The 20,244-nt window shown below is 45.8% G+C and overlaps 1 protein-coding gene across 1 annotated transcript in view; it reads left to right on the top strand.

The window, feature by feature from the left end:
- Nucleotides 1-20,244, top strand: part of LOC147124799 (phospholipid-transporting ATPase ABCA1-like) — a 182,355-nt gene that overhangs the window by 79,805 nt on the left and 82,306 nt on the right. The window contains exons 11-15 of the mRNA XM_085993395.1: nucleotides 352-468; nucleotides 6,582-6,779; nucleotides 7,586-7,791; nucleotides 7,946-8,122; nucleotides 9,458-9,680. Of these exons, the coding sequence (XP_085849521.1) occupies nucleotides 352-468; nucleotides 6,582-6,779; nucleotides 7,586-7,791; nucleotides 7,946-8,122; nucleotides 9,458-9,680 (921 nt within the window). The remainder of the gene's footprint in view (nucleotides 1-351; nucleotides 469-6,581; nucleotides 6,780-7,585; nucleotides 7,792-7,945; nucleotides 8,123-9,457; nucleotides 9,681-20,244) is intronic.

Here is a 20,244-nt window from a genome sequence, read left to right as displayed (position 1 = left end):
ATGGGCAATAAATGCTGGCCTTGCCAGTGACGCCCACATCCCATAAACAAATAAAATAAAAATAAAAATTGGTGCAATAAACCATAAGCCATCTCTTTGAATGATAGTAGTTCACTTGTGATTGTGAGGAGGAGTTTTCTCATGCAATAAGTGTTTAGCAATGTTATTTTAGTTACTATTAAATCAGGACAGCAAACTGTAGGTCAGCTTTTTATTTTTGCTTAATGTATATAGGCCTTGTTTTTAGAACAAGCATTGTAGATGTGGTTTCAACAAAATCATGTCCAGCCTAACCTGTTGCCAGTATGCCTGCTATTCTTGCATATCAATAGTTTTATTTATTTATTTCAGGTTAACAAGACCTTTCAAGAACTAAGTGTCTTCAGAGAAGCTGGAGGGATGTGGGAAGAGATTGGACCAAAGATCTGGAAATTTATGGAAAGAAGCCAGGCAATGGATCTGATTCGAGTAAGTACTTTGGCGGCTGGGTAAAATGTACGTATCTTAGTCTGTTTGTGTTGTCAACATTTTTCATCAAATCTCACATTATTGATTAATTCTGGAATGTACTAACATGATCAGTGTGTGCTACAGACAAAACATGCCTATTAGCCTAATCACTCGTTTCTGCAATTTATTGTCACCATGTCAACAGAATTGGCCATTTTGTGGTTGACAATTTTTGTCCCTCCATTTTGTGGTCCTCCCCTCCCCTCCTCTTTGGAAGGTTATCTGACTGTGGAGGACATCAGAACAGAGCCCAATCCTGCTATCACCCAGCAGCCATCCATGCCCTTCCAGCGAGGATTACTGTATGCCGATTAAGAGTGGGAACACCAGAAGATTTAAATGCTCTTCCCCAGGCATAGTCTCAGGATAAGGGGTAGGCCATTTAAGTGGATGAGGAGGAATTTCTTCACTCAGAGGGTTGTGAATCTTTGGAATTCTCTGCCCAGAGGGCTGTGGATGCTGAGTCTTTGAGTATATTCAAGGCTGAGATCGATAGATTTTTGGACTCTCGGGGAATCAAGGGATATGGAGATCGGGCAGGAAAGTGGAGTTGAGGTCGATGATCAGCCATGATCTTATTGAATGGCGGAGCAGGCTTGAGGGGCCGTATGGCCTACTCATGCTCTTATTTCTTATGTTCTTATGTTCTTAACTCGGGAGTTCTGTGGCCAATTGTAGCACTTCTACTGATGCCCTGGCTAGGATTAGATAACTCAGCACAGACTAGGGATCAAGCTAAGCGCCCTTCTTGGACTGTCTGATGCAGAGATGTATGAACTAGTGTGGTAGACAAATTATAAATAACTACTTTACCAATTGATTAGAATGTTGACACATTCCCTGACCTTGTTGACTAAATAACAATGAAGCCACATTCCTGTTGCCTTGTCAAAGAGTCAGTTACTAACTGTGAAAAAACTAGTCAATAAACTTGCTGACTGAAAATTTGTCACTGCACAATGCCTTTGTGTGAGTAGAATTAGTGTTCCATGTTGACGATTTTAATTTTCTTTCATTTGAAGTTACATCATTTACCTCAAGTGCAAATGAAACACGAGAGTAAAATGGGACAATGTGCTACAGCCATTTGTCCTGCAGTCACACCTGGACATGCGAAAATGACGGGCAGGAAAAGACCAGCTGGTCCATCAAGCCTTCCCCACACTCATGATGGCCAGTGTATCATAATTAGGCACTTCCTATCACTCGTCCTCTGCAGCCATGTAATCTGCCAGGAGAGGCAAAAAAACAGAGAATGTGGAACTTTCTACCACATGGATTGGCTGCGGCGAATAGCAGCGATGCATTTAAGGGGAAGCTAGATAAGTACATGAGGGAGAAAGGAACAGATGGATATGTTGGTAGGGTGAGATGAAGTAGGGTGGGAGGAGGCTAGTGTGGAGCATAAACACCGTCATAGACCAGTTGGGTCGAATGGCCTGTTCCTGTGCTTTGAATCCGATGTAAAAATCACTCGTTTCTGCAATTTATTGTCACCATGTCAACAGAATTGGCAAAAAATGCAGGGCCAATATGGGGAAAAAAAGAACTCTGGAAAATTCCTCTCCAATCCCCTCAGGCAATCGAAACCAGTCCAGGCAATCACATGGAACATATGTTCGTTATCTGATTATCCACTTACCTTCTATATGATGCGATCTCTGTCCCAGGACCTTTCTCGGAAAAGATTCCAGTTGGCAACCAATACTCAATTTGTACAGCGTACAATCTGCAGTGAAATCACTGGGTAGCATTAATTATACATTTAAAACAAAAACTGAAACTCTAACCCTTTTGGTTACTCTGCTGAGTGTAGCTATCTCATTCCAATTCTTGGTATTATTGATCTTTCACTGAATGTATTAGTCAGTGCAAAGCTGTAACAACTAAGGGCTAATCAGGTACTGGGGTGCACCTCAAGAACATAAGTCAAACCTTTTAGTAACATAATTGGCATATTATGTGCAATTTTTAAGTACCCCAACTTCAAAAAGACATCCTTGTCATTCCTTTATCAAGGGGTGCAGCGCAGATTCACCAGAATGATCCCAGGGTTTAAAGAGTTAAATTATGAGGACAGGTTGCACAGACTGGGCTTGTATTCCCGGGAGTACAGAAGATTAAGGGATGATGAAATTGATGCGTTTAAGATGATTAAAGGAACTGATGGGGTAGATAGAAATAAACTATTCCCACTGGTGGGAGAGTCCAGAACAAAGGGGCATAAACTTAAAATTTGAACTAGGCCGTTCAGGGCTGATGTCAGGAAGCACTTCTTCACACAAAGGGTAGTGAAAATCTGCAACTCTGCCCCCCCCAAGCAGCTGTTGAGTTGGGGGGTCAATTGAAAATTTCAAAACTGAGATTGATAGTTTTTTGTTAGGCCAGGGTATTAAGGGTTACGGAACCAGGGCGGGGAAATGGAGTTAAGATGCAAATCAACCATGATCTAATTGAAAGGCGGAACAGGCTCGAGGGGCTGAATGACCTGTGTAAAAAAAAAAGTTTGAGAGCAGAGTTACGAGGATGATTCCATGATCAGTCTCGTGATTCAAGCGGGAATTTTAAATGCAGCGTTCCACATGTCTAAATTTCCTGGGTGAATCGCAAGCATTAAATAAAGAACCTTCCAGAAACTGCAGGACGCTCAGATATTTTGGGGTTTGATCAGAGTCGAGAGGGAGAAACTGTTTCCAGTGGCAGGAGGGTCGGTAACCAGAGGACACAGATTTAAGGTAAATGACAAAAGAATCAGAGGTGGGGGGAGATGAGGAGAATTTTTTTTACACTATCTGAAAGGGTGGTGGAGGCCGATTCAATTAGTAACTTTCAAAAGGGAATTGGATTCTATACTTCAAAAGGGAAAAAAAATTGCAGGGCTATGAGGAGAGAGCAGGGGAGTGGGACTAATTGGATAGGTGTAGAGCTGGCCCAGACACATTGGGCCGAATGGCCTCCTTCGGTGCTGTATGGTTCTATGATGTGCAGTGTTGCATTATTCACAGAAGACATAGTTCTTGGCGGTGAATTCGGAAGGGAAATACCTATAAAGAGTTTCAAAAAACTTGAGCAATGATAAGTAGGGTAGCAGGACAGCCATCATACAGTGCGAGACTGTAATACATGTGTGAGATTTGTCTTGTATAATTTATAAATTAATCAATATTTCGCGATAAATATTAATTAATAGAAAGATGAAATGAGTCAATGGGTTGATTTCCCGTCACTCCAGCCAGTAGTACAGTTGTACAGATGTACTTCCATCAGCACACATTGGGGGTAAAGTTGCTGCAATCAGTAAACACTGAAGGACACCCTGGAGCTTTTGTTTTATCACCTAGTGTCTGGCAGCTGAATAAGGTGGCAATCGTTCAGCGTAATGTGCCTGTGAAATATGACACCAAGCGCACTTTTCAGAAATGGGATATTCCGCCCATTTTTACCTTTTTAAGAATTCATACAAGTACCTTGAATTGCAAAATAATAGCATGGCTGACTGACACAGAACTGAGGGGCATGGGTGAGCACAGAGGAAGTCAGATTCAGACTGTGATCTTCGTGTCCCACTTGGCAGGAGGTTTATCATTGTGTAATCATTAGCCAACTTCCCTAGTGGAACTTACAGGGGAAGGACAGTCTTTATAGTTAAAGCCGTCACGAGCAAGCGTACCTAAAGTGTGAACAAAAATCCTCACACAGAAACAGAAAATGCTGGAACCATGCAGCAGGACATTCAGTAGCTGTGGAGAGAACAGATGGGTTAATGTCTCAGGTGTGGACTGTTGGTTAGGAAGCCTCAGAATCAGGATAGCCATGGGAGAAAGTGGGGTGGGGCAATATATTTACCTAGAATTTAGAAGTGTACAGCACAGAAGGAGGCCATTTGGCCCATCGTGTTGCTGCAGCAACCCAAAACTGACCCCACCGCCTCACTCTCTCCCCGTAGTCCTGTGTCTTCCTCTGCTTCAGATGTACAAGACACACATGCACCTGCACGCACGACTCTCCCACACCTACTGCCACCTGCCCCTACCCCCCCAAAAAAGTAGCGAATGTAAGCCATCTTAATGTGCATTAATACATATTCATTTTGAAGTATAATGCTACTTTTATAAGCTAACAATGGTAGTTTAGTTGATTATCTGTAGTCATTGCTTTTTTCCAAAATTAAATGTCATTTTCAGCATTCCCCTCCTCCCCTCACGAAAAAGGATTTGGGATTCTGTAATGTTTCATTTTATTTGAAGATCACGTCCCTGGAGAGCATAAGAAATAGGAGCAGGAGTAGGCCATTCAGCCCCTCGAGCGTGCTCCACCATTCAATAAGATCATGGCTGGTCTTCGACCTCAGTTCCATCTTCCTGCACTATCTCCATATCCCTTGATTCCCTTAGTATCCAAAAATCTATTGATTCCTGTTTTGAATATACTCAATGACTGAGCCTCCACAGCTCTCTGGGGTAGAGAATTCCAAAGATTCACCACCCTCTGAGTGAAGAAATTCCTCCTCATCTCAGTCCTAAATGGCCGACCCCAGATTCACAGATAACCCATTTTGAAATCTTAAGCCATATCCCGTTACAGACAAAACAAGTCTGGTCACAGGAAGACAAGTGTGTATTTTTTTTAACAGTAAGCATGAGTATTTTACTGGCAATGATCATTAATCTGAATTTGTTTGGCATGTTATTTACTTGATGCACTCATTATTTGCAGATAAATAAGTACGTACTTTAAATGTGGTTTGTACCCAGAGAGCACAGTGTTGTTTACAAACTATGCCTTGGCAGAGAATGTTGGTGAGGTACTTTGTGCTTCAGTTGTCCGTGAAGGACTTTGTCTGAATTACATTGCCCCCTGGTGGACAGTGCAGGGAATATGCAGTAAATCTAAAAGCATTACGATTACTCCTTCACTGTGCATCTGTAAAATAATCAAACCTACCCGCAAAAGAGAAGGGATTATAACTTTGATGTATTTTGCACATGGGCAACATTTAAGCTTTTTTACTGGCTGGTTGACACTTCTGATTGGCCCAACGCATGCATCTGTTGAAACTGCCTTTTGTCCAAGTCATGCTGTTTTTATGGGTGCGCCAGGATAGGAGCAGGAGGAGGCCATTCAGCCCTTCGAGCCTGTCCTGCCATTCACTTAGATCATGGCTGATTTGTATCTCAACTCCATCTCCCTGCTTTGGTTCCGTAAACCTTAACACCTTTGCCTAACAAAAGTCTACCAATACCAGTTTTGAAATTTTCAATTGACTTCGCCTCAACAGTTAGAATGGGCCTAAGCTGAGCTTTCCTGAAGACCCAGTGGATAGATGCAATGAGCATCTCAGCTGCACAGACCAGGAAGATCTCATGTTGGGTCATCAAGTTAGCTGATCTGCCCCAGAGTTGTGGGGATGGGCTGTGCAGTCCGCCTCCTCGTCCTGAAGATAAGAGGAAAATACATCCAGGATTTCTGCCCCTTGCTGAAAAGCGCACATGTGTGGGCATCAGGCTCGAATGTGATTCCTCCTACAGTCCAGCAGCACTCAGTAAGATAGCACATGAAGAATAGACGCTTGGTCAAAGTATCAGCAAGAGGTTTTAAGGTAATTGGCAAAAGAACCAGAGGGGAGATGAGGAGATTTTTTTTTTACGTAGCGTGTTGTTATGATCTGGAATGCACTGCTTGAAAGTGCGGTGGAAACGGATTCAATAATAACTTTCAAAAGGAGGTTGGATAAATACTTGAAAAGGAAAAATTTGCAGGGCTATGGGGAACGAGCGAGGGAGTGGGATTAATTGGATAGCTCTTTCAAAGAGCCGGAACAGACACGATGGGCCGAATGGCCTCCTGTGCAGTATGATTCTATGAGTCTGTGCTTTTAGGAGGGAAGACGTGAAGGGAGAATATCAGATAGAAAACTTGCATCTGATGTTACGAGGTTCAGCTGTGCTTTGCTTTATTATTAATAGACTTCAGACTTGACCTTGACACTTGGAGCCAGCACAGACATTTCTTACAGCCACTGAATACTGTACTGACATCAAATGTTTCTGTACAATTCCTTACCTCTGCAGAGCCTATTAAAGAAACACATTACGGCTAAGTACTTGGATTCAAAGTTAGCTGGAACCTCTTGGACGGCTGCTGATCTTTCCACCTTTCTTGCTAAGTATCCAGAGGAGGGTCATCATCCAAACAGATCAACGTACACCTGGAGGGAGGCTTACAATGAGACCGAACAGGCAATTCACACAATATCGCTTGCTATGGAGGTCAGTCTTAATGGTCTTCAGGTGGCTTTTCCTCCGTATACCCATTTGAGAGAAGCATTTCTTGTAGGATGTTTCAGTAGTTTGGTATTGGTGGTTCAGGGGTAGATGTTTTGCCTGCCACGCAGGAGACCCAGGTTCGATTCCCGGCAAATGCAGGATCTTTAAGGATGATACCAGAAGTGAGAGGTTACACCTATCTGGAAAGATTGAACAGGCTAGAAAAGAGAAGGCTGAGGGTTGACCTAATAGTGGTCTTTAAGATTATGAAAGGGGTGGATAGGGTAGATCCTTGTGGGGGAAACAAAAACTAGGGGCCATAAATATAAACTAGTCAATAATAAATCCAATAGGGAATTCAGGAGAGCAACTTCTTTACCCAGAGAGTGGTGAGAATGTGGAACTGACCAGCACAGGGAGTGATTGAGGCGAATAGCAATTAAGGGAAAGTTAGGTAAGTAGGTGAAGGAGGAAGGAATGGAAGTTTCTGCTGATAGGGTGAGATGACGAGGGGTGGGAGGAGGCTTGTGTGGAGCATGGGCCAGTTGGGCCAAAATACCTGTTCCTTTGTAATACATTCTATGTACAGTTGGGAGAATGTACATTTAAACTCTATTATTACAAACTTATGTGTTCTGACCAATTTTTACTAGATCCAGCCAAAGTTTGAGCTGATTATAATAGAGCTTCCCTGGAGGGCTGCGTTCTTATAGGCGATTGTTATAAAAAGAGCTTGATGATTAGCTGCCTAAGCTTGGCTGCGAGTACGTAATGACCTAATATTAATTGTAAGTTGTTTCTGTTCCAAGTGCATAAAGTGGGACAAATTGGAGGCTGTGTCTACTGAGGAGAAACTAATCAACAAATCTATGGAGCTGCTGGATGAAAGGAAATTCTGGGCTGGAATTGTCTTCCTAGGCTCTGACAAAAACAGTACTAAGCCATCAGAGCACGTCAAGTACAAGATTCGGATGGATATAGACAATGTGGAGCGAACAAACAAGATAATGGACGGGTATGGTTCAGATAATTCCAATCACTGCAGCCGACATTAAAAGCTGCAGTGATTTATTTATAGAAGAAAGTGTGTTGACCAGTTTGCTCGCTGCTTTATCAAAGCCTTGTTGCTTCAGAATTATGCTTATTCCTAACACGTTCTTTTCTTAAAGGTACTGGGATCCTGGACCTCGTGCTGACCCATTTGAAGACCTCCGTTACATTTGGGGCGGTTTTTCTTACCTGCAGGATATAATAGAGCATGCAATTATCCGCACCATGACAGGCAGCGCAATGAACACCGGAGTGTACATTCAGCAGATGCCCTACCCCTGCTATGTGGATGACTTGTAAGTTTAAAGAATTAGCTTTTCAACTTTCAACAGAGGGACTTTTTTTCCCCCAGACCTCCCATAATAAGCACTTCCCTTGCTGAAGGGGTGGGTAGGCAAGCTGCTCCCACGCTCTCAGGCACGCCATAATCTTGAGGTCATCCAAAACTTGGCTGCCCGTGTCCTAACTCGCACCAAGTCCCGTTCACCCATCACCCCTGTGCTCACTGACCTACATTGGCTCCCGGTTAAGCAACACCTCAATTTTAAAATTCTCACCCTTGTTTTCAAATCCCTCTATGGCCTCGCCCCTCCCTATGTCTGTAACCTCCTCCAGCCCCACAACCCCCCCGAGCTATCTGTGCTCCTCTAATTCTGGACCCTTGCGAATCCCTGATTTTAATCGCTCCACCATTGGCAGCCGTGCCTTCAGCTGCCGAGGACCTAAGCTCTGGAATTCCCTCCCTAAACCTCTCCGCCTCTCTACCTCTCTTTTCTCCTTTAAGACACTCCTTATAACCTACCTGACATCTCCTTATGTGGCTCGGTGTCAAAGTTTGGTTGATAACGCGGCAATGAAGTGCCTTGGGACGTTTTACTACGTTAAAGGCGCTATATAAATAAAGTTGCTGTTGTTGAGAAGCTTAAGACAACAGCAGCCAGTGTTCTTCCTGATATCCCATGCAGGGAAGTGTTTGTGACTTTTGCTCACTCCAGCACTTTAAAGTTTCAAAAAATATTATTCATTTTTGGGGATGTGGGAGTCGCTGGCATTTATCGCCCATCCCTAGTTATCCTTAGAAGGTGGTGGTACAACTGAGTAGCTGGCTAGGCTACTGCAGAAGACAATGGGTTTGGGACAGAAGTTACATACCTGGTACAGATGGCAGCTTTCCTTACCCGAAGGCCATTAGTGAACCAGTTGGGTTTTTATGACAATCCGACAGCTTCATGGCCACCTTTACCATTACCATTACCAGCTTTTTTAAACTAAAGTTAAATTCTCAAATTGCCATGGTGGGATTTGAACTCATGTTCTTACTGAATTATTAGTTCAGATCCACTTGGATTACTAATCCAGTCATGTAACCACTACACTATCGTACCCAGTTATTCCCATTCTGTGGCACAGTGTGTTGGAGGCAACAACAAACAGCACCTCATGACCCCAGATGTTCTGGTATTAAGCTCACAAAGATTACAAACCTCTGCATCTGACTTTCAAACCAACAATTTGAAGTTTTCTTCGCATTCACCTGACCTAGCTGATCATTGTGTAACTGTACTCACTTGTGTCTGTGCTTGAAGAATTCTAAAATAACAAAATGTCCTCCTTCTCCCATCTGACCTTAGGTTTCTTCGTGTTCTGAGCCAATCCCTGCCTCTTTTCACCACTCTGGCCTGGATATACTCTGTAGCTGTGATAATTAAAGGGATAGTGTACGAGAAGGAAGCGCGGCTCAAGGAGACCATGAGGATTATGGGGTTAAACAGTGGCACCCTGTGGCTCAGCTGGTTCATTAGCAGTTTAATCCCCCTTCTCATCAGTGCTGCCTTGCTGGTGATAATTCTAAAGGTAAGTGGCACTCTTCTAAATTGTTGTTAACCAAAAAAAGTGGCTCTGTGTTATCTTCAGCCTTTGCTTTCCCATTCAGAAGTTTCTGGAACTCCACTAGTGCCGGTAGACATTCGCGGGTGGTTGAAAGTAACTGCGGGGATGAATGTCCTTACCGTTTCTCCTGGCCTATTGCTGGCGGTAGTTCACAGGATCCCCGCCTACCCATACAAAAAGGGTTTCCGCCAAATGTCAGCTGAAGGGACGGTCAACGGAGTGGCAGAATCCCCGAGGAATTTCCCAGCGCATTTCTCATGAGCGTTTGAGAAAACTACAGGTTGCCTTTGACTTTGTTTACAGTCCAATCAAAAAATGTGGCAAAGTCTCTTCAGTGATTTCTTTCTTTGCTGCACGCGGGAATCAAACCTGGAAACAATTTTGGAGCAAATGTAAAAAGAAAATCACGAATGCTCGAAATCGGAAATTGAAAAGGCAAAATATTGGAAAAACTGCAGCAGGTTAGTCAGTTTCTGAAAGGGAAAGATTGGTCCATGTTCTGGGAGTGACCCTTCATCATTGCTGATTGTTCTGATTGAAGCTCCCCCTGAGATGTTAACCTAGCTTTCTCCATTAAATGCTGATGGAGCCGCATTATTTGTGATCCTGGAGCAATTGCTTCAATGAATTACCCTGGTTAGACCACACCTGGAGTACTGTGTTCAGTTCTGGGCACCACACCTTAGGAAGGATACATTGGCCTGGGAGGGAGAACAGCATAGGTTTACCAGAATGATACCCGGATTCAAAGGATTAAATTACAAGGAGAGATTACACAAACTAGGGTTCTGTTCCCTGGTTAAGGGGTGATTTGATTGAAGTTTTCAATATATTAAGGAGAATTGATGGGGTCAATAGAGAGAAACTGGTTGGGGACATAGCCTAAAGTTTAGAGCCAGGCCTTTCAGGAGTGAAGTTGGGAAACACTTCTACACACAAAGGGCGGTCGAAGTTTGGAACTCTCTTCCGCAAATGGCAATTGATGCTGGATCAATTTTAAATTTTAAATGAGGCATTAAGGGATATGGGGATATGGAGTTAGGTCAGAGATCAGCCCTGATCTCATGGAATGGTGGAACAGGCTCAAGGGGCTAAATGGCCTCCTCCTGTTCCTATTGTAAAGTGAGACAACTAGCTAATTACATTTGATGTTATAAGCATGTGAACAGAAGTAGTTCTGTGCTCTGTGCTAGCCTGAGTGATTAATAACCAAACCATGGGTAGCAATGAGACTGAAACAAATAGGAAGTTCAATATAGAAACTCTCAGCTTCAAATGTGCTGCCTGGCAGCCCTACCAATTGATTGCTGGATGCCCTTTGACATGTACAGTGCTTTGCAATAAGCACTTCTCTGGTAATTGGATACAGTTTAGTTAAAGAAGCCCTGTGCATTTGTTCTGCCCTCCTGGTATTAGAACTGCTGATATTGAGATTCCATCACCCAATATATGCTAAATAAATAAATAAAAAGGCAAAACACTGCGGATGCTGGAAATCTGTGGAGAGAGAAATAGAGTTAACGTTTCAAGTCAATCTCCACAGAAGCTGCCTGGCCTGCTGAGTATTTCCAGCATTTTCTGTTTATACATCTGCTAAATAAATTGTCATCTGATAGAGCATCTCTCTCATTGTTAGATTCTAACCTCTTTCTCCCTCTCTTTACTGCAACATTTCTTGCCTTCTCTACTTTATTAACACAACTATAGTTAGTGCTCCTCTGAACTTTCCTCTTTTGCTCCTTCTTTGGTCCAACTGTACACCCTTTGCCCTCACTACATTGAAACAAAGACTCATTCCTTCGTCTCCCATGCTAAATCGTTCTTTCCCGTGATCTGAGACCTGTGGACACCTTACCTTCTTCTGTCCTACAGTCTTCAGGCTTTTTAAAACCCAATCACTCATTTCTCATTTACCGTGGCTTTATTTTAATACTTTTCAGCCTTGGTGAAGCCTGTGCTGTAGGCCTTGACCCTTCACCTTGGTTTCTCAATTTAAAAATTGCTTTAAAATTTTTTTAAAGATCATCCTGCTAAGGTGCCATTTCGTAGATGGCCAATGATGAGCAGACTGAAGCTGTATGTTAAAGAAAGAAAGACTTTCTATATTTAGATAGCATCTTTCACGACCTCAGGACATCCCAAAGCGCTTTACAGCCGAGGAACTACTTCTGAAGTGGAGTCACTGATGTAATGTGTAAAGTCTGTGAGTTATATGGTGAATTAATACACAGACTACAAGAGTAACTTTAACAGGACTTTACTATTCAAAGGTCAGGGCGAATCTGCCCAATAAATCCTTACACAGCACTTATATACCGGTGTGGTCACCACCGGTATTACAGTATACAGTAGCCAAGATAAAGTAGTGCAACCCTTAAAATAGTTCTCTTAAAGGTGGAACGTTACATACACTACAATCCTCCCTTTTTAGGTTAACAATATATACATATTCCCATTAATATAACATCTTAACATATATACAACTTTATGTGAAACAGTTCACAGATTCAGTCTCTCTGGAGGCTTCCGGACTCTGTCCGGATAACGCCTCGGTGGTGTAGTCGTTTTCGGTGGTATAGTAGGTTCTTCTGGCAAGGTCGATTCGGCTTGAAGGACCGTTTCAGGTTCATCGGATTCCAGTATTACCGGATCGGAGGTAGATGCTCTGGGTATCTCTGCTTCAACATTAGATGTATAGAGTTGTGGAGTAGGTTGGGCCTTTGTGGATGATTCTATGATCTGGTCAACATGGCGCCTTATTATGCTTTCACCAATGTCCACGGTATACATCAACGGTCCTAGCCTTTTTCCAATAGTTCCCGGCTGCCATTTCTCGGTACGGTAGTCCCGGGCCAAAACTTGTTGACCTATCTGAAAGGATCTAGTTGGCCTTTCATTCATGCCTTGAAATTGCCGGTTCTCTACGTCCCTTCTGACGTTTGGCTTAATCAAATCCAGCCGGCATCTTATTCTTCTATTGAAAAACATCATGGCGGGAGTTTGGTTTGTGACCGCATGTGTTGCATTCCTGTACGCCAACAAGAAGTTATCTACCTTATGTTGTAGATTTATGTCTTCATTACCCATGGCCTTTATGGCCTTCTTGAAGGTCTGGACAAACCTTTCAGCTAATCCATTGGTGGCGGGATGGTATGGGGCGGACGTATAGTGCTTGACCCCATTGCTTTTTAAGAACTTCCTGAATTCTTCGGACACAAATTGCGGTCCGTTATCAGAACAGATCTGTTCCGGCAGCCCATTCCTGGCAAATATGGTCCTTAATACTGTGATGGTTTTTTCTGTGGTGGTGGAGGACATTTTTATTACCTCCGGCCACTTGGAGTGTGCATCCACCGCGATTAAAAACATTGAGTCCATAAATGGACCAGCAAAGTCGATATGTACCCTTTGCCATGGAGATGAGGGCCACTCCCATGGATGCAGAGGAGCTTGTGGTGGCGCGTTTTGGACCTTCTGGCATCCTAGACAGCTCTTGGTTATTTCTTCGATGTCTCCATCAATACCTGGCCACCACACAAACGCTCTGGCTAGGTTTTTCATTTTCACTCCACCCAGATGCCCCTCGTGAAGCTCCTTTAGTACTTTCTGCTGGAGTTTGGGTGGAATCACCACTCTAGATCCACACATCAAGGTTCCTCGGCACACTGACAGCTGTTCTCTTCTGTGCGAAAATGCTGGCAGCATTGGTTCGCCATGTACTGGCCATCCCTCCACCGTTAAATCGTAGACTCGTGAGAGAGTCGGGTCATTTCTTGTTTCCTTTTCGATCATGGAATTTGTTACTGGTAGACATTCCATTATGGTTGAGTGGAACATCTCCACTGGGTCCACTGTAGTCGCCTCTTCTTCCACTGGCAACGGTAGGCGCGATAACCCATCAGCATTTCCATGCTGTTTGGACCTTTTGTATTCGATGTCATATTGGTGTGCCCCTAGTAGAACGGACCACCTCTGTAGCCTTTGTGCTGTCATAGTGGAAACGGCCTTGTTAGGGTTGAATATGGACACCAACGGCTGGTGGTCTGTCAGCAATGTAAACCTCTTGCCCTGCAGGTAATGATTGAATTTCTTTACTCCCCACACAAGGCTGAGAGCCTCCCTATCTATCTGAGCATAATTTCGCTCAGCGGAGGTCAATGATCGGGACGCAAATGCGACTGGCCTTTCCGAGCCATTTGGTAACTTGTGTGAGAGTACAGCTCCAATACCATAAGGGGAAGCATCACAAGCTAGACGAAGAGGTAGCGTTGGGTTGAAGTGAGCCAACACTTCCTCAGAAGTAATCAACGCCTTGCTTCTGCGAAAGGCCTTCTTACAGTCCTCGCTCCACTTCCGTGGTACTTCTTTCCGCAACAGAGCATTCAGCGGATGCAGCACCGTGGATAGATTTGGCAGAAACTTATGGTAATAATTAATCAACCCCAGAAACGACCTCAACTGTGATACATTTTCCGGAGCGGGGGCCTTCACGACCGCTTCGATCTTGTCAGGTGACTTGTGCAGCCCCTCTTGGTCAATGACATGACCGCAGTACGAGATCCGTTTCTGGAAGAACTCACATTTCTGGCGATTAACTCGAAGGCCATATTCCTTCAACCTGGTGAGCACCAGTTTCAAATTTGTGAGGTGTTCCTCCTCGTCTTCTCCCGTAATCAGGATATCGTCCAAGTAACACTGAGTGCTTGGAATACCCTGTAAGACCTGCTCCATGGCCCTCTGCCAAATTGCTGGAGCCGAAGCTACTCCAAAAACCAGTCTATTATATCGATACAAGCCTCTGTGCGTGTTGATTGTGAGATACTGGCGTGACTCTTCCTCGACCTCCATCTGTAAATATGCTTGTGCCAGGTCTATCTTGGTGAAGTGTTTCCCGCCAGACAATGAAGCAAAGATATCCTCAATCCGCGGAAGCGGGTATTGTACCGTGTGAAGCACCGGATTAACTGTGATCTTGAAGTCTCCGCCGATGCGGACCTTCCCCGGTCCCCCTGGCTTGCTACTTGATGAAGACTTCATGACGGGAACAATGGGCGTGGCCCACTCACTCCAGTCCACCTTCGACAGTACCCCTGCACGTTCAAGCTCTTCCAGTTCTGCCTCCACAGCAGGTCGTATCGCGTAAGGTACCGATCTGGCTTTGAAAAATTTTGGGCTTGCATGTTCTGCAATCTTGATTTTTGCCTTAATTCCTCTCAGTGTTCCCAGTCCCTGCTGGAATACCTCTTTAGCCTCGTCCAATATTCTGGACAACCGTTCAGGTTTGACATCTTTCTTTCCGAAATCTACCGTCATTGTGTTTAGTGAGTGCCAGTCTATCTTTATTTTCCTGATCCACTCCCGTCCCAGAAGTGGTGGACCTCCCTCGGGTAGTACATATAAGTCCATTCCTTGGTGATCTTTGCCCTTGTGTCTCACCTTGACTTTTATCTTTCCGATGGGGTATACTTTATGCCCCGTGTATGTCTGCAATACTATCTCCGTATCCCGTAGGGGAATATGTTTGAATAACTTTTTGTAATCTTGTTTATTCATGACCGTCAACGCCGATCCGGTGTCCACTTCCATCTTCACTTGGACTTTTGCAATCTGCAGTGTGACCCAGATAGTTTGTCGGTCAGCTTCTTTACTCACATTGTGAATCCTCAGACTACCCAGTTCCTTGCTGTTGGGGTCTGAATCCGAATTCAGTTCATCTGGACTCTTCACAGTCACCTTATGTACCTTTCTGTACTTCTTCTGCGGTGACTTATTGTTGCTGGCCTTCTTTCCTGACCGGCATACTTTAGCTATGTGACCAAGTTTGCCACATTTTCTACATTCCTGGTTTTTAAACCAGCATTGGTTCTGGTCGTGTGTTGTCTTCCCACAACGGTAACATTTCGTTGTACCCGAAGTCATTTGATCCACACTGAGTACCGCTGTCTTCAGCTGCATTTCCGCCGTGCCTCTCGCTGCGGCTTCGTGCGATGCTGCAATAAGGACAGCCTTATCAAGTGTAAGATCGTTCTCTTCGAGCAGTCGCTTTTGTGTTCCTTCCTTCGACATCCCGCACACGAACTTGTCCCTCAGTGCCTCTGTCAGATTTACCCCAAACTGACAGTCTTTTGCTAGCCTACGCAGTTCAACCAGGTACTCCGCGTTGCTTTCCTCCTTTAGTTGCGTTCTCCCGTAAAATTTAGTTCGTTCCGCTAACATCAGCGGTGTGGGGTTCACATGTTCCTTCAGGACAGCAACATTATTAGCGAAAGACTGATCCGCCGGTTTAGCTGGTGATAGAAGATGCTTCAATAACCCGTATGTCTTCGCACCCATTGAGTTTAGTAAGGTTAGAGCTTTATCATAATTTGCTATCTTATTGACCTTACAATATATCTCGATGCGTTCTACATACGTGGTCCAATCTTCCACATCAGAATCGAATTCGTTGATGTTGCCACGCTTAGGCATCTTCACAATCTTCCTGAGAAACAACAACGAAATTTTTCTTTAACTTTTTTTTTCCAAAAATGGCGGTTTCCCGCGCTTGTCTTCTTCCCCCGCCCACTTTCAAAATGGCGGTTTCCCGCTCCTGTCTTCTTCTCCGCCTACTGGCGGGAGGGGTAAGCTTTTCCCTCGGGCGACGACCGCTGGCTTTCGGGGTTCGCAGCCTGCGCGCCGGCTTCAGTGCGTTCTTTGTTCCCTTTTCTCGGCAGGGCAACCGGCGCTGGGGACAACCCGTTGACGGCGAACAGTTCCAGCCGCTGGCTGAATCTCCTCGGTCTCCCTCGCTCGGCTCTGTCTCTCCCGCTCGCTCGGGCTCTGTCTCTCCCTCAGCGGCTTCCAATCGTGCCTCCCAGCCCTCTCGCAGTCCGGGCCTTTCCTCCCCCGGCTGCGGCTGAGTTCTCCGCGGTTTCTTATTTTTATTTCTTCCCGCGCCTTACGATCCCGGTCGCAGCGCCTCGCGGCCTCGGTAGCTGCCCGGCCTTTCGCCGGTCGCGGTCGAGCTGTCTCACGACGCTGTTGCGTCTCCCAGCCCGCTTGTAGCCCGGTCTCTCACACCGGCTGCGTTCCCGCTGGTAGCCCGGTCTCTCACACCGGCTGCGTTCCCGCTTGCACCGCGGCTTCCGTGCCCCACGCTGCCCCAGTCTCAGCGCCTCTGGGCCCGACTTCTGTCCGGCTCCTTTCCCCCCCGACCGTGGTCGAGTTCACTGCCCTTCCTCCGTTCTTTTTTTTTATTTTCCCCCTACTCACAGTCAACGTGGCCGACTTGCTTCTCGTGGCTGATCGGCTCACTCACCACCGTGGCAGAAGGGACGATCACTGCCTGTTGCTGATGGAAGGCTTCGTGTCTGAATTCTTCCTTCTTCCTTGCTCTGCAGACTCGAGTCTTCTCTCAGCAGAATGACGAGGGCGGGTGCCTCCTCTCGACGCTCGTTAACTGCTTCGGATGTATCGCTGCCGCAGGGTAAGATCGAACTCGTCGCCACTGTAAAGTCTGTGGGTTATATGGTGAATTAATACACAGACTACAAGAGTAACTTTAACAGGACTTTACTATTCGAAGGTCAGGGCGAATCTGCCCAATAAATCCTTACACAGCACTTATATACCGGTGTGGTCACCACCGGTATTACAGTATACAGTAGCCAAGATAAAGTAGTGCAACCCTTAAAATAGTTCTCTTAAAGGTGGAACGTTACATACACTACATAATGTAGGAAACGCGGCAGCCAATTTGCACACAGCAAGCTCCCACAAAACAGCAATGCGATACTGACCAGATAATCTGTTTTTAGGTGTTGGAAGAGGAATAAATATTGGCCAGGACACTGGGGATAACTCCCCTGCTCTTCTTCAAAGTAGTGCCATGGGATCTTTTACATCCACCTGAGAGGGGCAGTTTAACATCTCTTCTGAAAGACGGCACCTCTGACAGTGCAGCACTCCCTCAGTACTGCACTGTTAGTGTCAGCCTAGATTATGTGCACAAGTCTCTGGATTGGAAAAGAAACCCACAACCGTCTGACTCAGAGGCAAGAATGCAACCACTGAGCCCTGGCTGATACCGTTAACCTGGATTCTAATATAAAGGAGTCCCAGCTAGTGCATGATACAGTGACAGATACAATCGCCTCATATTTCTGCCACCTAAGTTCATGATGGATCTTAACTTGAAAGCATATAACTTTGCAATTTAAGTAAAGATATGGGCCGAGAAATTCAGTTGTTAGCGCCAGCTGCTAGCGCCTTAAGAGGGCGAGAAGTGGGGCGCGAAGCGGCTAGCGCCCGGGCGCGGCGCAATCTGCACCTCTCGCGAACTTCAGTCAAGAATTAGCGGCGGCGCAAAACCGCAGCGCCCGCTCAGGTGCGCGCGCAGATCCTGACGTCATTTCATGGTGCAACGCCCTTGGTGCACCCCGAACTGGAACTTCAGTGGCGCCCCCCTTCTGTGCGCCTGGCGCTCCCAGCGACTAGTTGAGTGGAACGGTTCCCAGTCGCTGTGGGGCGCTGGGGGTGCTATTTAAAGGGGACTCTTCCTGCATTCTTTGTGGCAGCCATTTTGTTCCACTCCTGTGTGAGAGAGAGAGATTTGGAGAGAGGCAAAGGGAGAGAGCTTTCTGCTTTGACTCAGCGCTCGCACAGGTACTTCTGGCTTCAGGCCAGAGCTTTGCAGTTGGATTTAACTTTCAGTGTCATAGATTGAGTCGCCACATATAATTGGGGCTGCAATGGGTGGAAACGTTGGGTTTCTCCATTGCATTGAAAGGGCTCAGAGACGCCGAGAGAGAGTGCCAATCATGGCCAGACAGAGGAGGGCCAACAGGCGTCGGCACAGGAGGCCTTACCCACCCAGGGTATACCGCCAGCAGTTCTCATACCTCAACATGTCTGAGGAGCAGTGTATTCAGAGGCTGCGATTCAGAAGGGAGGTGGTCACTAAGATCTGCCACCTGCTTCAGTGAGATCTGCAGCCACAGCTGAGGAGCAGGACGTCGCTGTCGGTGGCAGTGAAGGTGACAGTGGCTCTCAACTTCTATGCCACCGGCTCCTTCCAATCCGCTACTGAGGACATTGCCAATGTCTCCCAGTTCGCGGTGCATTGCTGCATCCGCCAGGTGACGAATGCCCTCTTCAGAAGGAGACGTCAGTACATTTCCTTCCCCATGACCCCGGACAAGCAGCAAGAGCGCGCAATGGGATTTGCAAGAATAGTGGGCTTCCCCATGGTCCAGGGCGCCATTGACTGCATGCATGTGGCTTTGCGGGCGCCTCTAGAGAATGCCGAGGATTACCGCAACCGGAAGGGCTACCATTTGCTGAATGTCCAGTTGGTGTGTGACCACAGGCAGCTCATACTAGCTGTCAATGCCCGCTTTCCAGGCAGCAGCCACGACGCCTTCATCCTGCGCCAGACTTCTGTGGCAGACATTTTTGAAGCCCCGGCTCACCCAGGAGGCTGGCTTATCGGGGACAAGGGCTATCCTTTGTGCACCTGGCTGATGACCCCGCTCCGTGCACCCACCACCCCTGCTGAAGAATGATACAATGACAGCCATCAAGCGACCAGGAACATAATTGAGCACACAATCGGCGTGCTGAAGCAACGGTTCCGCTGTCTGGACCATTCCGGAGGAGCCCTACAGTACTCACCTGAGCGAGTCTCCCATTTCGTTGTAGTGTGCTGCATGCTGCACAACCTGGCTATCCTCAGAACTCAGCCACTGCCAGCAGACATTGGAGCACCACCAGATGAGGAGGAGGAGGAGGAGGACCAAGACGGGAGAGAGGCACAAAGTGCAAGGGCCGTCCGTCAGCGGCTTATTGCAGGTCGGTTCTAGGCCCCCTCTCAGGGAATGGCTTGTGCCATTGAAAGAACATGAATGGAGCCACTCCGCAAACCCTCAGCCGGCCAAGGCAACAAATAGTACAAAGTACAAACATGGACAATCTGAATAAAGACCATTTTTTATTTGACAAACTCTGTGCCCTTCCCGCATGACAAACAAATACAGAGAAACCCCCCCAAAAAACAGTCAGACACATAACTGGCTCTCACAACCTGGAGAAAATGAAAAAAACAGTTAAACAAAAATGACCATGATCCTCGGCCTTCATATAAAAAAACATAAAATCCTCGGCCTTCATATAAAAAAAAACATAAAATCCTCGGCCTTCATATAAAAAAAACATAAAATCCTCGGCCTTCATATATAAAAAAAACCATCACATTCTCGGCCTTCATATTAAAAAAAAAAAGCATAAAATCCTCAGCCTTCATATGAAAAAAGCATAAAATCCTCGGCCTTCATATAAAAAAAACATAAAATCCTTGGCCTTCATATAAAAAAAAATCACATTCTCGGCCTTCATATAAAAAAAATATTTTGCCACACCTTCTACTTTTTCGCCTGCAAAGGTGATCCGCCTCGCTTGCGCGATTGGCCCCTTCCCGCCCTGCAGCTCCTCCTCAATAGGACCCCAGTGGCTGCAGCAAGGCTGGGGGAAGGCTGCTGAGGGTCAGATGGTG

This window comes from Somniosus microcephalus, chromosome 1, assembly GCF_052327205.1.
Source record: "Somniosus microcephalus isolate GS21.2 chromosome 1, FLI_Smic_1.0, whole genome shotgun sequence".
NCBI lineage: Eukaryota > Metazoa > Chordata > Chondrichthyes > Squaliformes > Somniosidae > Somniosus > Somniosus microcephalus.
Note: the sequence above shows the minus strand (reverse complement) of the source record. Positions and strands in the feature narration are given on the sequence as shown.